This window comes from Lepidochelys kempii, chromosome 5 (genome assembly GCF_965140285.1).
Source record: "Lepidochelys kempii isolate rLepKem1 chromosome 5, rLepKem1.hap1, whole genome shotgun sequence".
Taxonomy (NCBI): Eukaryota; Metazoa; Chordata; order Testudines; family Cheloniidae; genus Lepidochelys; species Lepidochelys kempii.
Window position 1 is genome coordinate 120,464,221 of NC_136384.1, and position 14,303 is coordinate 120,478,523.

General features: G+C 40.8%; 1 protein-coding gene across 1 annotated transcript in view; it reads left to right on the forward strand.

The window, feature by feature from the left end:
* Positions 1-14,303, forward strand: part of SVEP1 (sushi, von Willebrand factor type A, EGF and pentraxin domain containing 1) — a 170,354-nt gene that overhangs the window by 100,481 nt on the left and 55,570 nt on the right. Inside the window, exons 28-33 of the mRNA XM_078852948.1 lie at positions 1,172-1,296; positions 6,400-6,523; positions 7,059-7,229; positions 8,738-8,911; positions 10,970-11,089; positions 11,826-12,002. Coding sequence (XP_078709074.1) covers positions 1,172-1,296; positions 6,400-6,523; positions 7,059-7,229; positions 8,738-8,911; positions 10,970-11,089; positions 11,826-12,002 — 891 coding nt within the window. The remainder of the gene's footprint in view (positions 1-1,171; positions 1,297-6,399; positions 6,524-7,058; positions 7,230-8,737; positions 8,912-10,969; positions 11,090-11,825; positions 12,003-14,303) is intronic.

The window sequence follows — 14,303 nt, forward strand, 5'->3', positions numbered from 1 at the left end:
CAGGAGCGATTTTGGTTTGGAAGCATGTACTTAGAGGGTTTTTTTCTCATAATTTTCAGGCCTATTTTTGGAGTTTAGTTTCAGGAACACCTCTTCCTCACAGTATATGACATGTTTTTACATCCACTAGAATATGAATGACAGAACTGTTTTATGTCCACTTCTTTCATTGTTTCCTTTGATATGAGGAAGAAATTAAGATTCGTTTATTGTTAGAACTTGACACTTTCCCCCTGAAATCAGTGGCAAAACCCCCCATGATTGCAACGGGAGGATGATCAAGCCCTTAACTACCTGCTTGAAAATGAAGGACACTTAACAGGTTGCATGACATACAGTATTTGGAGTGTTTTCCATTCAGAGCAACTGTTGCATTGTAGTGTTAAAAGAAGACATGCAATATGTTATTTCATGGGAGAGCCGAAGAGCAGTGGAAGGTCCATGCTTTCCAGAGACGAGTACTGGTCATTTAAAATCTTTAATGAATATACCATTTTAGAACAGTCTTCTCAGAAACATAGCATGGTTTCTGTTTTTAATGGTGAAGTTCCTGCAGGGTTCTGTGCTCCCTCCCTCCATTCCCAACCACACTGTGGCTCTCTCCAAAACCTGGGCACAAGGCAGGAAGGCATCTGGCACCTCTGGCCTCATGTGGTGCCAGGCACAAACTGGTCTCCAATGTTACTGCTAATATTAGATGAGATAAAACAGAATTTACTTGTGTGGGGTGTTACAGTGTTTACCATCAAGTCTTCCAAGTGGTTCCGTTGTTTGGAATCAAATGCTCCTTTTTTCTACATGGTATTTTAACTCTTTGTATAAGTTTTGAAACATTGATAAGGGATAATTTAAAGCAACAGTTAACCAACTGTTACTGTGAAATATGCTATGCCAATTAATAATTCATAATTACATTATTAGTTATGTTGTAATATGATTCACAATAAAACCTAGTTTAAGGGTAACTCTAAAAAGAAAAGGCCTTTCTTAAACAACCACTTAAAAGTATCCCCAGTTTCCAGTCAAGGTTAGCTTAACCTTTAAAGATCACTGCTACTAGGTAACCAATTTTTGTGGGTACTTTGGGTATTTGACAGTTTTTGCTCTAAGGTATTTACCATCATCAACAACTGTACAGAGCAGTAACATCTTCATTTTACTTTGTGTTTAGGTGGTGGTGCACTAATACTTGGACAAGAGCAAGACCAGAGAGGAGAAGGATTCAATCCAGCAGAATCTTTTGTGGGCTCTCTTAGCCAGCTCAACATCTGGGACCATGTCCTATCCCCACAGGAGGTGAATATTTACTTAATAGTTTTCATTCATTTGCTCAGTTTCCAAACTTAAACTAGTTTTAATGCATTTTTGCCAAATGGGCATGATCCAACTCCCACTGAAGTTAATGGGAATCTCATTGGGCCCTGTGTTGAGGTGATACTTTTATAGCTGTATGTCAATGTATATGGAGTAAGATTAAAACTGAAGCTTTTGGCCATTCCTCAATAACCAACTCGATGCAGGAGAGCAAAAGGGAAGGAGAAAACATACACAAAATATATTGTGACCATAGTAGAGCCCTCTCTACCAGAGAAGGGAGGAAACTCCATGAAATCTACTAGAGAATTTGCTCGGCAGGTCTCATTTACGTGGGAAGCGCTAAGGGCTTGATCCTGCTTCTACTGAAGTCATTGACAAAACACCAGTTAACTTCAGTGGCAGATGATCCAAGTCAAAGAACTACAGTGCTAGGTGCATGGAAACCCCCAGGTAAGTAGATAGAATGGAAGCTGTGAATGCTCAGTACCTCTGACAACCAGGCCACTTTTATTTAGCTACCAAAAATATGGATTTAGGTGCCTGATTTTAGGCCCCGAGGTTCAGAAATGTAGATCTTGCTGTTGGAAAGTAAAGTCGAAGGATCAGTGCTCAACATGAGCTGGGACTCACAAGAACAGATTTCTGGCTGTTTTTCCCCTCAGAAGAAAACAAGTACCTGCTCTTCATCTGATAGTACTTTTTTTAATTTTCTCCATTTTGTTTTTTAAAAAACAATAATACATTTTAAAGGTTCAAGAGATAAGAAAAGAAATCTTTCAATCCAGCATCTGACTGACCCTGTTCTGACAGAGTGTTCATGTCTGCTTTACCTTATGCCTTTCTTCTGTTGTCCTTTATTCAACATTACCCATAAGTTCTGCCACAGATTTTCTGCACTTTGTGTGTTGCTGAGAGTTGTATTCTCATCTTGAATCACAGGGATTTTGGTGCATCACGATAATGTGGATGTGAGTTTGAAGAAGTGCTCATTTCCTGTGCTTGAAGTCTTCACTGCTGTGCCATTCAAGTGGGATTTCCAAAAGCACTCTCAGCCCTGGCCTAACTCCAGTCCCATTGCTAAGAATGCAGAACACCCTCCCCCCACTAACTTCAACAGGAGCAGAGTTAATCCAATGAAAAGTGCTTTTGAAAATCCTATCCTTCAATTATGGTATGTCCCATAATCCATGGTCTTAATGCTAAAAAACAGATGTGAGACCACAACAGGAAAACTAGCCAAGTAAATTTCCCATAAACTTTTTACCTCTCTTGTTATTAGAGCTTGAAATAGTAAATCATCTTCTTTGTCTGTGTTTATTTCAAAGTTATTTTATACGCTAGAGCTTTAGCCCACTGAGATTATTGGTAAGCCTTTTCTTCCTACAAGCCTCCATGAAACGGAACGGAATAATGATGTACAGAATACGTTGCCAATTGAATAAAAGAGAGACTAAATAAATTCTTTAAGACTTCTTTAGATGTACTATTAGCTGTCCATTGACATGTTCATCATCTTCAGGTCAAACCCAGTGCTCTTTCATTTTTGCTGTAGTCTGGGTTGGGGTTTTTTTTTGGTTTGATTTGTTTTGGTTTGTGAGTGAGCTTAACACTCAATAAAAGATGCTGACTTGACAGCAGTGGAAAATGAAGTTCTCTGTACGTCAGTCGGGGGAAGGTCCCTTCCCTTTCCCCATCCAATATCCTCTTACCTTGTGTCTGCACTAGGGAGATCTCCCCCACAATTCCAAATGGTTTAAAACAGTTGGGTGCCTTAGCCTGGACCATTTTTCAGCAGCCCGGGCTGCAGGAAGGAGTTTTTTTTGAAGATGCTTCAGTAAAAATAGGTCAGGCTGCTGGTGCCTGGTCCATGTACCAGCTCCATCCAGTTGTACAATCTTTTATACTTCCGTGTAGATCAGGCCAAACAGGGTGGGAGGAGGTGAGAGTAGTTTGGTTGCAATAATCATTAAATACCTGCCCTCCTCACTGAGGCTGACAACAAGATGCTACCTGTGACATGTGTTTGTGATATGGATACTTATCCATCAGAAACAGGACAGAGACCAGCCACCCATTTCATGCAGGCCACTGCTTTTTTTTTTTTTCCATCCCGCATGAAATATTCCACAGCTTCCGCACAGATTTGCATATCTGTTCTCCTAACCAGGCCAATCCCCTTCCAGGCAAATTGCTGTGTGCGATGAGAGAGGGGGTTAAACCACACCAACGCTTTCCTCCTTGGGCTGCTCTTCCTTATTCTTCGCAATTTTTAATCCAACTTTGCATGTGGCCATAGAAAACATTCCTTTTTGCACCGGGGAATTACTAGAGTCGCTCTTCAGCACAGCCATGGAATGCACTAGTTCAGATATCAACATGTTTTTTTAATTAAATAACCATTTTCCTTCAGAGGGGTACTTCTGCCCTTCCTATTAGAGGGATGGAAGCCCTTAATCTTCTTTTACTGCACATTTGTCTTCTGTAGGGCATTTATCACTTTAAGCAGTTGCTTGGCTGAGAGCAATGCTTCTGTCTTAGGCCAGCTAGGGAGAGCTGTAATATACTCAATAGGACCTTTGCAGTGAGGTTATGGCATTACAGTTTATATAAGAGCTTTTGGACTCTATTCCAGGAGCTCTTTTACTTTCTTTTCCTGCAAAATTGGGGAAGGCTGATTCCAAGACCTTCCTTTCCACTTTCTTCACTCAACTGTCTAATCATCCCAGGTTTTATGTATTTTTTAAAAAAGCCCATAAATACCCTCACTTTTCAAGAGAGTTAAAAATCTTTCTGTGTGTCCAACAGAACCTTAGCCTCTCCTGCAAGATGATGCAGTCAGCGCACTAGGACCATGCTTGGGGTCATTGCTCAATGTCTAATGTGACATCCCGCGGTCACAAACCTATCTACATTTTTTTCTACTGAACATTTAAGCTCAGGGACTGCATACTGTGCAACCTCGGCTTTTGCCCCAGATCACTTCTGCTTGGTGACTAACGCCCTGTATTTAGAATTTTATTGAAAGGAAAGGACACAGAAAATAAATCAGTCCCCTGTCCAACATTTACCAGGCATGGACAGGTCACAGCAGCAAATTTTAACTTTTTTGAGTGTCCATGTCTCTTGAGGAAAACCCCCATTAAACCAACATATATCCTTCTCCCACACAGTACAAGGATGCAGGGCTCAGGTACTGACACAGGGCTTTACTCAGGGCTGTATATTTCTACTTGAACTGCGAGGAGAAAATAAATGTCTAGTATTAGTGCGTTATTAACGTAAATCCATCAATGAAGAGAACAAAACTTGCATGAAGAGTTTTTGAGACAATCAGACAATCCACTCCATTTGAGACAAATGAGACAATCCACTCCATTTCACTGTGCACAGGAAAGCATTGTGATTTCCCCCTTGTATCACCCAGTTGCGATGTCTTGCCATCTCCTGCAGAAAGGCAATTTGCTCAGGTTTGCAATGCACCACTGCAGTTATGGCAACTCTACCACGGTGAGGCGTAAAGGTCTTCTACATTCCATTGCTGTTGCATAACAAATCTTCCCATCAAAAGCAGTCCACTACTCGTTTTTTTATGCTTTTTGGCTTGACACTGTGAACCGCACGCTCCCATTGCTGAGTGATGGTGGGAATACTGAAGTGCACCATCTGTGCATTCTTTCTATATATCTCCATCCCATATTTCCTGATGGTCATAACTATAGTATATGGCTCAAAATACTGTCATGGCTACATCTTCCTCAGGAAAACGATGACTGATTCTCATTAATGAGGTTTAATCTATTGGATATACATTCTGGATATACAATGAGTTATTGTCTCATTGTGTGATTGAGTTATGGTACATGACTTTGCTGCCCTCAGGTACAAATGCTTGGAACTGGAAAATCTGACATTTCAAAATTAGTTTTCATTCTAGATCAGAAAGAAATACTGCAGTTTCCCATCATTTTGATTCAGAACTATCAAAATGTTAAGTGTTAATACTTGTCAGAACATAATATATTGTAAAATATTAAATGTAGTGAACATAATGTAATATAAAATATAATAATACATATAATAAGATCAGTATGTTAATAGAATCTGAAAGTCTAAATAAAAGGTTTCAAAGGGAGAAAATCTAAATGTTTTTAATCTTGTCAAAATTAAATGAGAAAGTCAAAATGATTTGACTTTTTCCCATTGAAAATTTTGTAAAAATCGACATGGTCCCACAAAAGATTGCAATTTTGACTAAACTGCATTTTTGTATGGAAAAACTATTCCATCAAACAAGTTTCATCCAGTTCAGGCTATCTAGCCATCCATTAATCTAACAACATAGCAGTTCTTTTATCCTATCCTCATGCATCCCAATTTCACATTCAGTGCTCACTTATAATAGGGCCCAATCCTGCTTCTAGTTAATTCCCGTTAACTGTGGTGTGTCCAAAATCTGGCCTATCATGTTTTGCAAAGTCACATAACAGCCTGGTTTATTTAAGGAATTCAGAAAACTTAATTCCTGGTTTCCAGGATACATCTTTTTTTAAAGCTTCATGTTGTGTTTACTGTCCTTAAAATTAGGTATCAAGAAATAAAACTATTTCAGAACTATTGCTCTTCTAAATTCATATTTCATTATTTCTAGTGGTAAAAGTTTCCCTTTACAAATACTTGAGAATCTGCTCAGATTCTTTCCCCTCACCTGTTTTTAATCTGTGGGGTAAATACACTGTTCTGCCAAATAGGCATACATAGAGGGTTTTAAATTAGCATGTTTCCTACATCACCTGTAGGACAATACTCTTCTGTCAGATCCACCCAGTAGTAAATTGCTTCAGTGTTCCACCATTGCACTGATGACAATAAGTGATCCAGACAAATAAGAAGAGCAGAATACCTATGAGCTTGCTCAAAAAGCCCACTAAAGTCATGGTAAGACTCTCACTGACTCAATGGGCTTTGAATCAGATTCTAGGTTCAGTACTGCAGATGTGAGAGGAAAATTTTGTTTGTGATCTTTTCTTACAAAGATGTCTGTTAGTTAGCAAACTCTATCTAACCATGTGTTTTGAACCTTAGGTAAAATCCCTAGCTACTTCCTGTCCAGAAGAATTGCGAAAAGGAAATGTATTGGCCTGGCCAGATTTCCTGCCTGGGGTTATTGGAAGAGTGAAGATAGATTACAGGAGCATATTTTGTGCCGGTTAGAACTTTATCTCCTAGAAGTGTTTTTGTTCCGAGTAATAACACAGTAAGACTTTTTATAAGGTTAAATGTGGTATAATGTGACCCCTGTCCTACTAGCCTTGAATACGCTATTTTGATAATTTAATGGTTGGTACATTCAGTCTTCATTCCTAAAATTCCAGTGTTTTGTAACAAAAGTTCATTGGAATCTCAAACAGAGATTTATGGCTTCCTGTATTGAGATGTTGAAAGAGTGATGATTGATGATATTGGATCAAATGGAGGATTTTTCTACTCATTCATGCTCACAATAGTTTGAATATATTGTGGTATCTTTTTGTTTCCTCCTTTTGCTTGGAAATATATTTTAGTTCATATATGTTGATATAGGGAAGCTCTTTGAATCTGGAAATAATATATACATCTTATAGTATAACACTTTCCAGTAATATCATTCCCAGATAAACATGCACAGCATCACGGATATTTAAAAACAAATACATTTGTTTTGATTCAGGGCTAAGTCTGTTGTGTGTGCGTTTTGTCCTCAGATTGCCAGTCCTTAGAAGGATCCATACCTCATCTGCGGACCTCATCAACCAATTTAAAGCCAGGGTCAAAAGTGAGCCTTTCCTGTGATCCAGGCTTCCAAATAGTGGGGAACTCTGTCCAGCACTGTCTAAATTTGGGACAATGGACTCGACCTCTTCCCCGCTGTGAAAGTGAGTAGACTGTGTTAGCGTAGCAGCCTGCATTTGCAGGCTGCTGTATCAGTCACAAGCCACGCTTAGGAAATCTTGGTTTCTTTGTTTGGATGCAATTAAAACAAGGACTCCTGAGAACGTAACACAGACCTGATGATTTATCCAGCGCCTCACAGCCTCCCAAGTCTTGCCCCTTAGATCATAAGCAAATCTGGAGAAAAGCTTAAAAAATCGACTGTATCTGACTTTTCTTTCAGCAATGGTGAGATTGAGGCAGCCAGGTAGCAAAATTCTCCTCCAGCTCCTTCTGATTTCATACTATTTAGGGAGGTGGTGTGGTGCAGTAGATAGGGCATTGGACTGGTACTCAGCAGCGTGGGTTTGATTCCCAGCCCTGTCACTGACTTACTGTGTGACCTCGATTTTCCCCATCTGTAAGATGGGGATAATTATACTTCCTTTCTTTGTAAAATACTTTGAGATCTATGGATGAAAAGCACAATATAGCCCTGATCCAAAACCTATAGGAGTCCATAAGGAGCTTTCTACTGACTTCAGTGAGCTTTGAATCAGGGTCTATGAGTGCTGGGTTATTACTATTAGCTTGATCCATTGGGAGTCTTTCCTTCCATACTGCTGTCAAGGGTTTGTGTCTTCTTCCCCTGACATTTATCCGTTGGTATTGTCATTCATGAAATTGACAGTAGTTCTGTCTAACTGGTAGTTATATGGCCTCCATTACCATGATATCAAGCATCTCGCAATCTGTGGTGTTTTTATCCTCACGATATCCCTGTGAGGTAGGGAAGTGCTGTTATGCCCATTTTACAGGTGGGGAACTGAACCATAGAGAGACTTATGTGCCAGATTTTTAAAGGTATTTATAGGCACTTAGCTCCCATTGCACTCTGGTCCTACGTGTCTTGTCCGAGGTCACACAGTCTGTGGCAGAGCAGGGAATTGAATTCAGGTAAAAAAAAAACCATCCCCATACCTGAAACTGATTAGCAGCCTTGTTGGCAGCCTGAGGCATAGAGCCTGAGATTCCCGCTCACTTTGAGACATGTCCCTTGTGCACCTGAGTTGAGACACATTGACTAGGGATGTGTGGAGAAACTTGCCTTTTTGCTGGTGGTGCTGAACCTTTTCTGTGGACAAACAGAGGGCGTCAGTCTCTAGGGCTGTCAGGCCTTCACCTTTATGAACAGTCTATTCACATACACATGTTTTCAGCTGCAGAGACAGTGTATTAATCCTCAGAGGCTCTTTCACTGCAGTCTTCACTGTGCATTTCCATTCAGAGCCCATCATTAGAAAATCCTAGCTGTAAAAGCTAAACTTTAAGGGCCAAAATCATCCCTGATAAAGCTTCTTTGACTTCAGTGGAGCTACACCAGGCATGTAGTTGGCTCTGAGATTTCTTCAGGAGTTCAATCTCGCGCTAACTGCACTGGTGCCAGGAGGTGATTCACGGAATGTGTCTGATCGGCTAACGTGTTTTTACTCTCCTTGTCTCTGGTGTGTAGGAATCAGCTGTGGAGTCCCTCCACCTTTAGAAAATGGATTTTATTCTGCTGAGGACTTCTTTGCGGGTAGCACGGTTAGCTACCAGTGCAATAATGGCTATTATTTGTTGGGGGATTCAAGGATGTTCTGCACTGACAATGGAAGCTGGAATGGCATCTCGCCGTCTTGCCTTGGTGAGATATGTCACTTACGTGGCTGTATTATTGATGTTACAGGCTAAATCCTGCTCCTCTTTCTCTCCCAAAACTCCCATTGACTCCAGTGGGAGAGTGACATTGGTAAGACTTGCAAGATAGGGCCCAATGTGATTTGCATTTGAATTGTGTTTATTTTATTTTAACTTTTGTAGCGCTCATCTCACACTCTAGGCTCATTAAGTCATCAGAAAACATGAAGCCGAAGATCTTCCAATCCAACATAATCTCCCTTTATACATGACCTCCATTGCATAGCACAGCCTCCAACAGTCTCCGTTACAACCTCAAAGCTGATCTCACCCCATCTGTTGTTCTACCTTCTCACTATTCTCTCCCTCACAGAAAAAGCTTGTAAAAACAGGTCCATTTTATAACAGGTCTTAAGTTCACCATATCTGGGCCCTGCCAAACCTTGCATGGTTTCTGGAGGACTCGGAACCCAAGCCATAGGATGTTAGAAGCCAAGACCTTGCACTATATGCCAGGAGCCTGAGTCTCCACTGCCTAGCACATTGTGTAGTCATTTACACGGGTGAAAAGTGAGTGTGCATTGGGTGGGAAACACAACGTGCCTGATTCCTCATGGCCCTGCACTTTATGCAGTTATTTACACCAGTCTAAAGTGGATGTAAAATGTGACAAGATCAGAATAGTAATGATTTACATGCCCCTTGCTATAGCGTAAATGACTGCACAAAGTGCAGAGCGTTGGAGGGTCAGTCCCTACCATTCTGATTTGATAGCATTTTATATCACTTTGAGCTCTCTTGAAACAGGTGTAAGCTGGTTAAAGTGCGTGCAAGGCAGTGGGGAATTAGACTCCCCATATGTTTTATCTCTTAACATTTTTCGTCGCCATGCACCAATGTGAAAAACCTTTTCCCTTTAGAATTATTGTTTGTATTGGATTGTTTGGTTATATGGTTGAGAATAAGTACACACTCCTAAGGAGTAGACACTACTTGCCTAAGGAGTAGACTACGTTTGTTTGTTTGTTTGCCCAGTCACTCCAGTATTTCTGCATTGTTTGCAGAGACTGGGATAAATGCTTTGCTGACAATAACCACAGCAGTGTGTTTGCATTATGGAGCCCGTACAACATCGTTCTGTTGAGTAGTTCTTAATGAAGAATTTTCCTGCCCCAAAAGGATCTGGTTATATAAGAAATAATCCCTGATGCTGGGATTTTTCAATGAGATAGTTTTGAACCGTTCCCTACAATAGGTAACTCGTATACATACCGAGCTTGCTTCTCCACAGTAGAAAGCCAGTGATTAGAATATGAAATGAAACAAACGGGGCAGGGACGGTCTCTTTTGTTGAATTGTCAGTAGAGCACCTAGCATAAGGGGGCCTAGATCTTTGGTAGAGGTTCTTAGGCACTAGCGTCATTCACATAATTAATAATAGTAATTATAGATTTCTACCTCATTTTAACCTTTCCAATATCAGACAACTCCAAACATCTTAGCAGGCTTCTAATGTAGTAACAGTCTGCTCAGCACAGAAAGGGCTGTTTCTGTGTTTTCTGATCAAAGTGCTTACCTTGTGAGCTAAGCAGTCATGTCCCCCATTTTACAGATGAGAAAGCTGAGACATAAAGAGGATCTGAGTAGAGTTTAGAGTGAAAGAGTCCTCACTCCTATCCTTTTGCCCAAACCACTAGGGTACACCCCTCTCTCAGTATGAACTAAAACACCTATTCATTTGCCTTCCTGGAAACAAAATAACTGGCATAATAGGACATTTCCTGGGCTCAATGAGAATATTCCCTGAATGTGGAGTAACAGACTGTTTCCAGTTTCCCCTAATGTTGGCAATCTTTTATTTTACACTAAATTAACTGTTCGTATAGATATTCCATTTTATTATTCTGTTTTTATTTCCACTGTTACAATGCATCAGAGAAGTGATTCAGTTAATGGTGGGTTTTTAAGGATACCTTTTAAAATGATTCTGCCAGACATTTCGAGTGATGTAAATTGAAAACAATGTTCTTTACAAACACTGCCCTCAGGACATGTATTTTTGCAGATGTCGATGAATGTGCTGTTGGATCAGATTGCGATGAGCATGCTTCTTGCCTTAATACAAATGGGTCCTATGTATGTACTTGTATCCCTCCTCATACAGGCGATGGCAAAAAATGTGCAGGTAATGAGATCAAATTTTCAGCTACCATACAGGGATGGCAAAGGAGGCCTACTCTCGCTTCGTAGATTAAGTGCCTCTTTGTGGTAAAGGGATAGCGGGTAAAAAGAAAACCAACAACAAACTTCTTTCTTGTAACCTGAGCACATTTACTTTAGAAATCACGAGACAGTAAATTTGGATCCCCCACATTGCCATTTTTGTAGCATCACTCTTCAAAGTAGACCTGCGCTTTCAAATGCACAAAGAAATATGTAAAATGTAAGTGCCTAAATATGGATCGGGATGCCTAACATTAGGCACTGAAGTTTGAAAATTTTGACCAAACTAACTTGCTATGGTCAAATGCCAGCACAGTGGAAGATTTGGAAATAGATATGTCACCTGACTCGCAGTCCAGTGCCCTATATGCCTGGACCACACTGTATCCCGTGGAGGGAAAACATGAGGTTGGAGCTGGTTAATGATACTAGTTCAGTCCCAGTGCGAGAAGGGTCAACTGCACTGAAATTAATTCAGTTGCACAAGCTTATAGTGGACCCAGCTTACATGAGAAACAGAGAAAAGCTGAGGAGATTCTTAAAAATACATACAGATATTTTTCCCCATTCTTTTTTTGTCTGATTTTCACAAAATGCCTAGACAAATGTCACTCAGCTTGTTTGTAAGCACTCACATTTAGTGATGTCACACTGCCTGTTGTTAGTACGCTCTGTTGATGGTATGCCTGCTTTCACAGAACCAGTAAAATGCAAGAATCCAGGAAATCCAGAACATGGTCATTCTTATGGTGACAATTACAGTGTTGGTAGTGAAGTTACTTTCTCCTGTGAAGAGGGTTTCCAGTTGATAGGAGCAACTAGAGTCACATGTTTGCAGTCTGGAGGATGGAGCCACCTTATACCATACTGTGAAGGTATTGTCTTGGAGCGCTACTGTGTGTTTACTGAAAGGAAATTCAACAGTTGATGTTAAAGCACAGTGGAGGAAAAGAAGGAATCGAAATGGCTTTCTATGTAGAGATGGATGGAGCACCAGAAAAACCACTTCACATCAGGCATATCTATGGGGCACAGTCCCAATTATTTACCTCCAGTTAATCAAACTTTTGGTTAACTGAAGGTGGGTGGTGTCCCCAGAAGCAATATGTCTATTTCTGCTTAACTACGACAACAATACGCTTATACAGCAAAGGTCCATAGCGTTGAACATTCATGGCCACATTGTATGGTTTTATTTCAGGCATCTGAAAGCTCCACAGGGTTATTACTGATCCAGTGCAACCAGGAAGACTGTGTGCGGAAGACTGTGTGGCTGACACTAATCTGTGGCTGGCCGGTGTCCCCACCTGATCTCAAGTCTGATCTAGGGCTTGATGTGTAGAGACTTTATCTCCACAGCGGGCTATATGTCCAACAAGTGCCAACTGGCAGTGACTGATGATGACTTCAGTCCTCTCGAGGCCCGTTCTCAATGATACATCCCTATTACTGATAAAATAAAACCATCTTATGCACAGTAGTTGCCACTGGCAGTGCATATGAAATGCCTCCAGCCTCCGGATGTCTTGTTTAAGCCATATCCATGTTTCAGATCCATATAAGAGGATCGGAAGCATGGAGGTTTGATAAATCCATACTTTATATGTAATTTCACCTTCTTTTGGCTCCAAACACTATGCAGGTCCTTTATGGCTGAGGTTTCTGAACTGATTCTTCTTAGCATGTCCATCAATCAATGACAATGTTACTGCCTCAATAGATGAAATCATCCACTACTTACACAGTTTGTCTGGCAGCACAGATGTCTTGTCTCACAACTTTTGTGCTGATACTCTGAATTTTTGTTTTTACCCAATAAATCCTTAGTCCAAGGGCAGCTGCCATGAGCTGGAAGCTCCCTCGTGCATCTTTAAGGTCATTTGCATCCTGGTCGAAGAGGGCGAGATCATCTGCATAGTCCAAGTCTGTAAAAGAAGTTGAACCGGCAATTACACTGGTATTTGCAGAGACATGTTCAAGGAGCCAATGTGCTGTGCGGCAGAATAGGCCTAGGGCGAGGACACAGCCCTGCTTCATCCCAGATCTAGAATAAGACCTGTTAGATCTATGGGTCTCCCATCACATCCATGCCCCATAGTCATTATGTAGGTCTTAAATTAACTTCATGTGGATGTCAGGAATGCCACTAGGGCCTTCCACCGGGTAGCTCTGTCAACAGGATCGAAGGCTGCCTTTAGGTCTACATATGCTGCTGTCAAAGGACAATTGAATTTGCAATGGATCTCAGATAAAAGATGAAGAGCAAGTATACCATTGTAGATCGTCCAGCAGTGAAACCTGATTGCTCGGGGCAGTGGCATTTCACAAGAAGAGGCTGGGGCTGGGACAAGTAGGACAAGTGTAAAAACTTTTCTGGGAACAGCAAGCAGAGTTATTGGCATGTAGTGATAGCACTCAGTGCCTTTCCCCAGTGGGATGACAATCCTTTTCATCTACTCTGCTGATATCTGCCCAGTAGTCAAAGCCCAGACAAAAGGTTGGTATAATGTTACACTTACGGGCTCTGTGGTGCACCTGAGGAGTTTGGGTGTTATGCCATCATAGTCCAGTAGCATGCCCACTTCCCAGTTTCTTTTTGGCAGAGTGGACCTCTTCCGTCATAGATACATCTACATTTTTACCTCAGTACATCTATATCTAGATCTAATGATTTATCATTGTTAAATTCCAGTCTTGTAGTTGTTTCTGGTTGGTTTAGCACTTCTTTGAAGTGTTGCACCCATCTATTTTCTTATTCCTCCTGTGTTTTCATCATAGTCCAGTAGCATGCCCACTTCCCAGTTTCTTTATGGCAGAGTGGACCTCTTCCGTCATAGATACATCTACATTTTTACCTCAGTACATCTATATCTAGATCTAATGATTTATCATTGTTAAATTCCAGTCTTGTAGTTGTTTCTGGTTGGTTTAGCACTTCTTTGAAGTGTTGCACCCATCTATTTTCTTATTCCTCCTGTGTTTTCATCATAGTCCAGTAGCATGCCCACTTCCCAGTTTCTTTATGGCAGAGTGGACCTCTTCCGTCATAGATACATCTACATTTTTACCTCAGTACATCTATATCTAGATCTAATGATTTATCATTGTTAAATTCCAGTCTTGTAGTTAGAAAAGGAGTACTTGTGGCACCTTAGAGACTAACCAATTTATTTGAG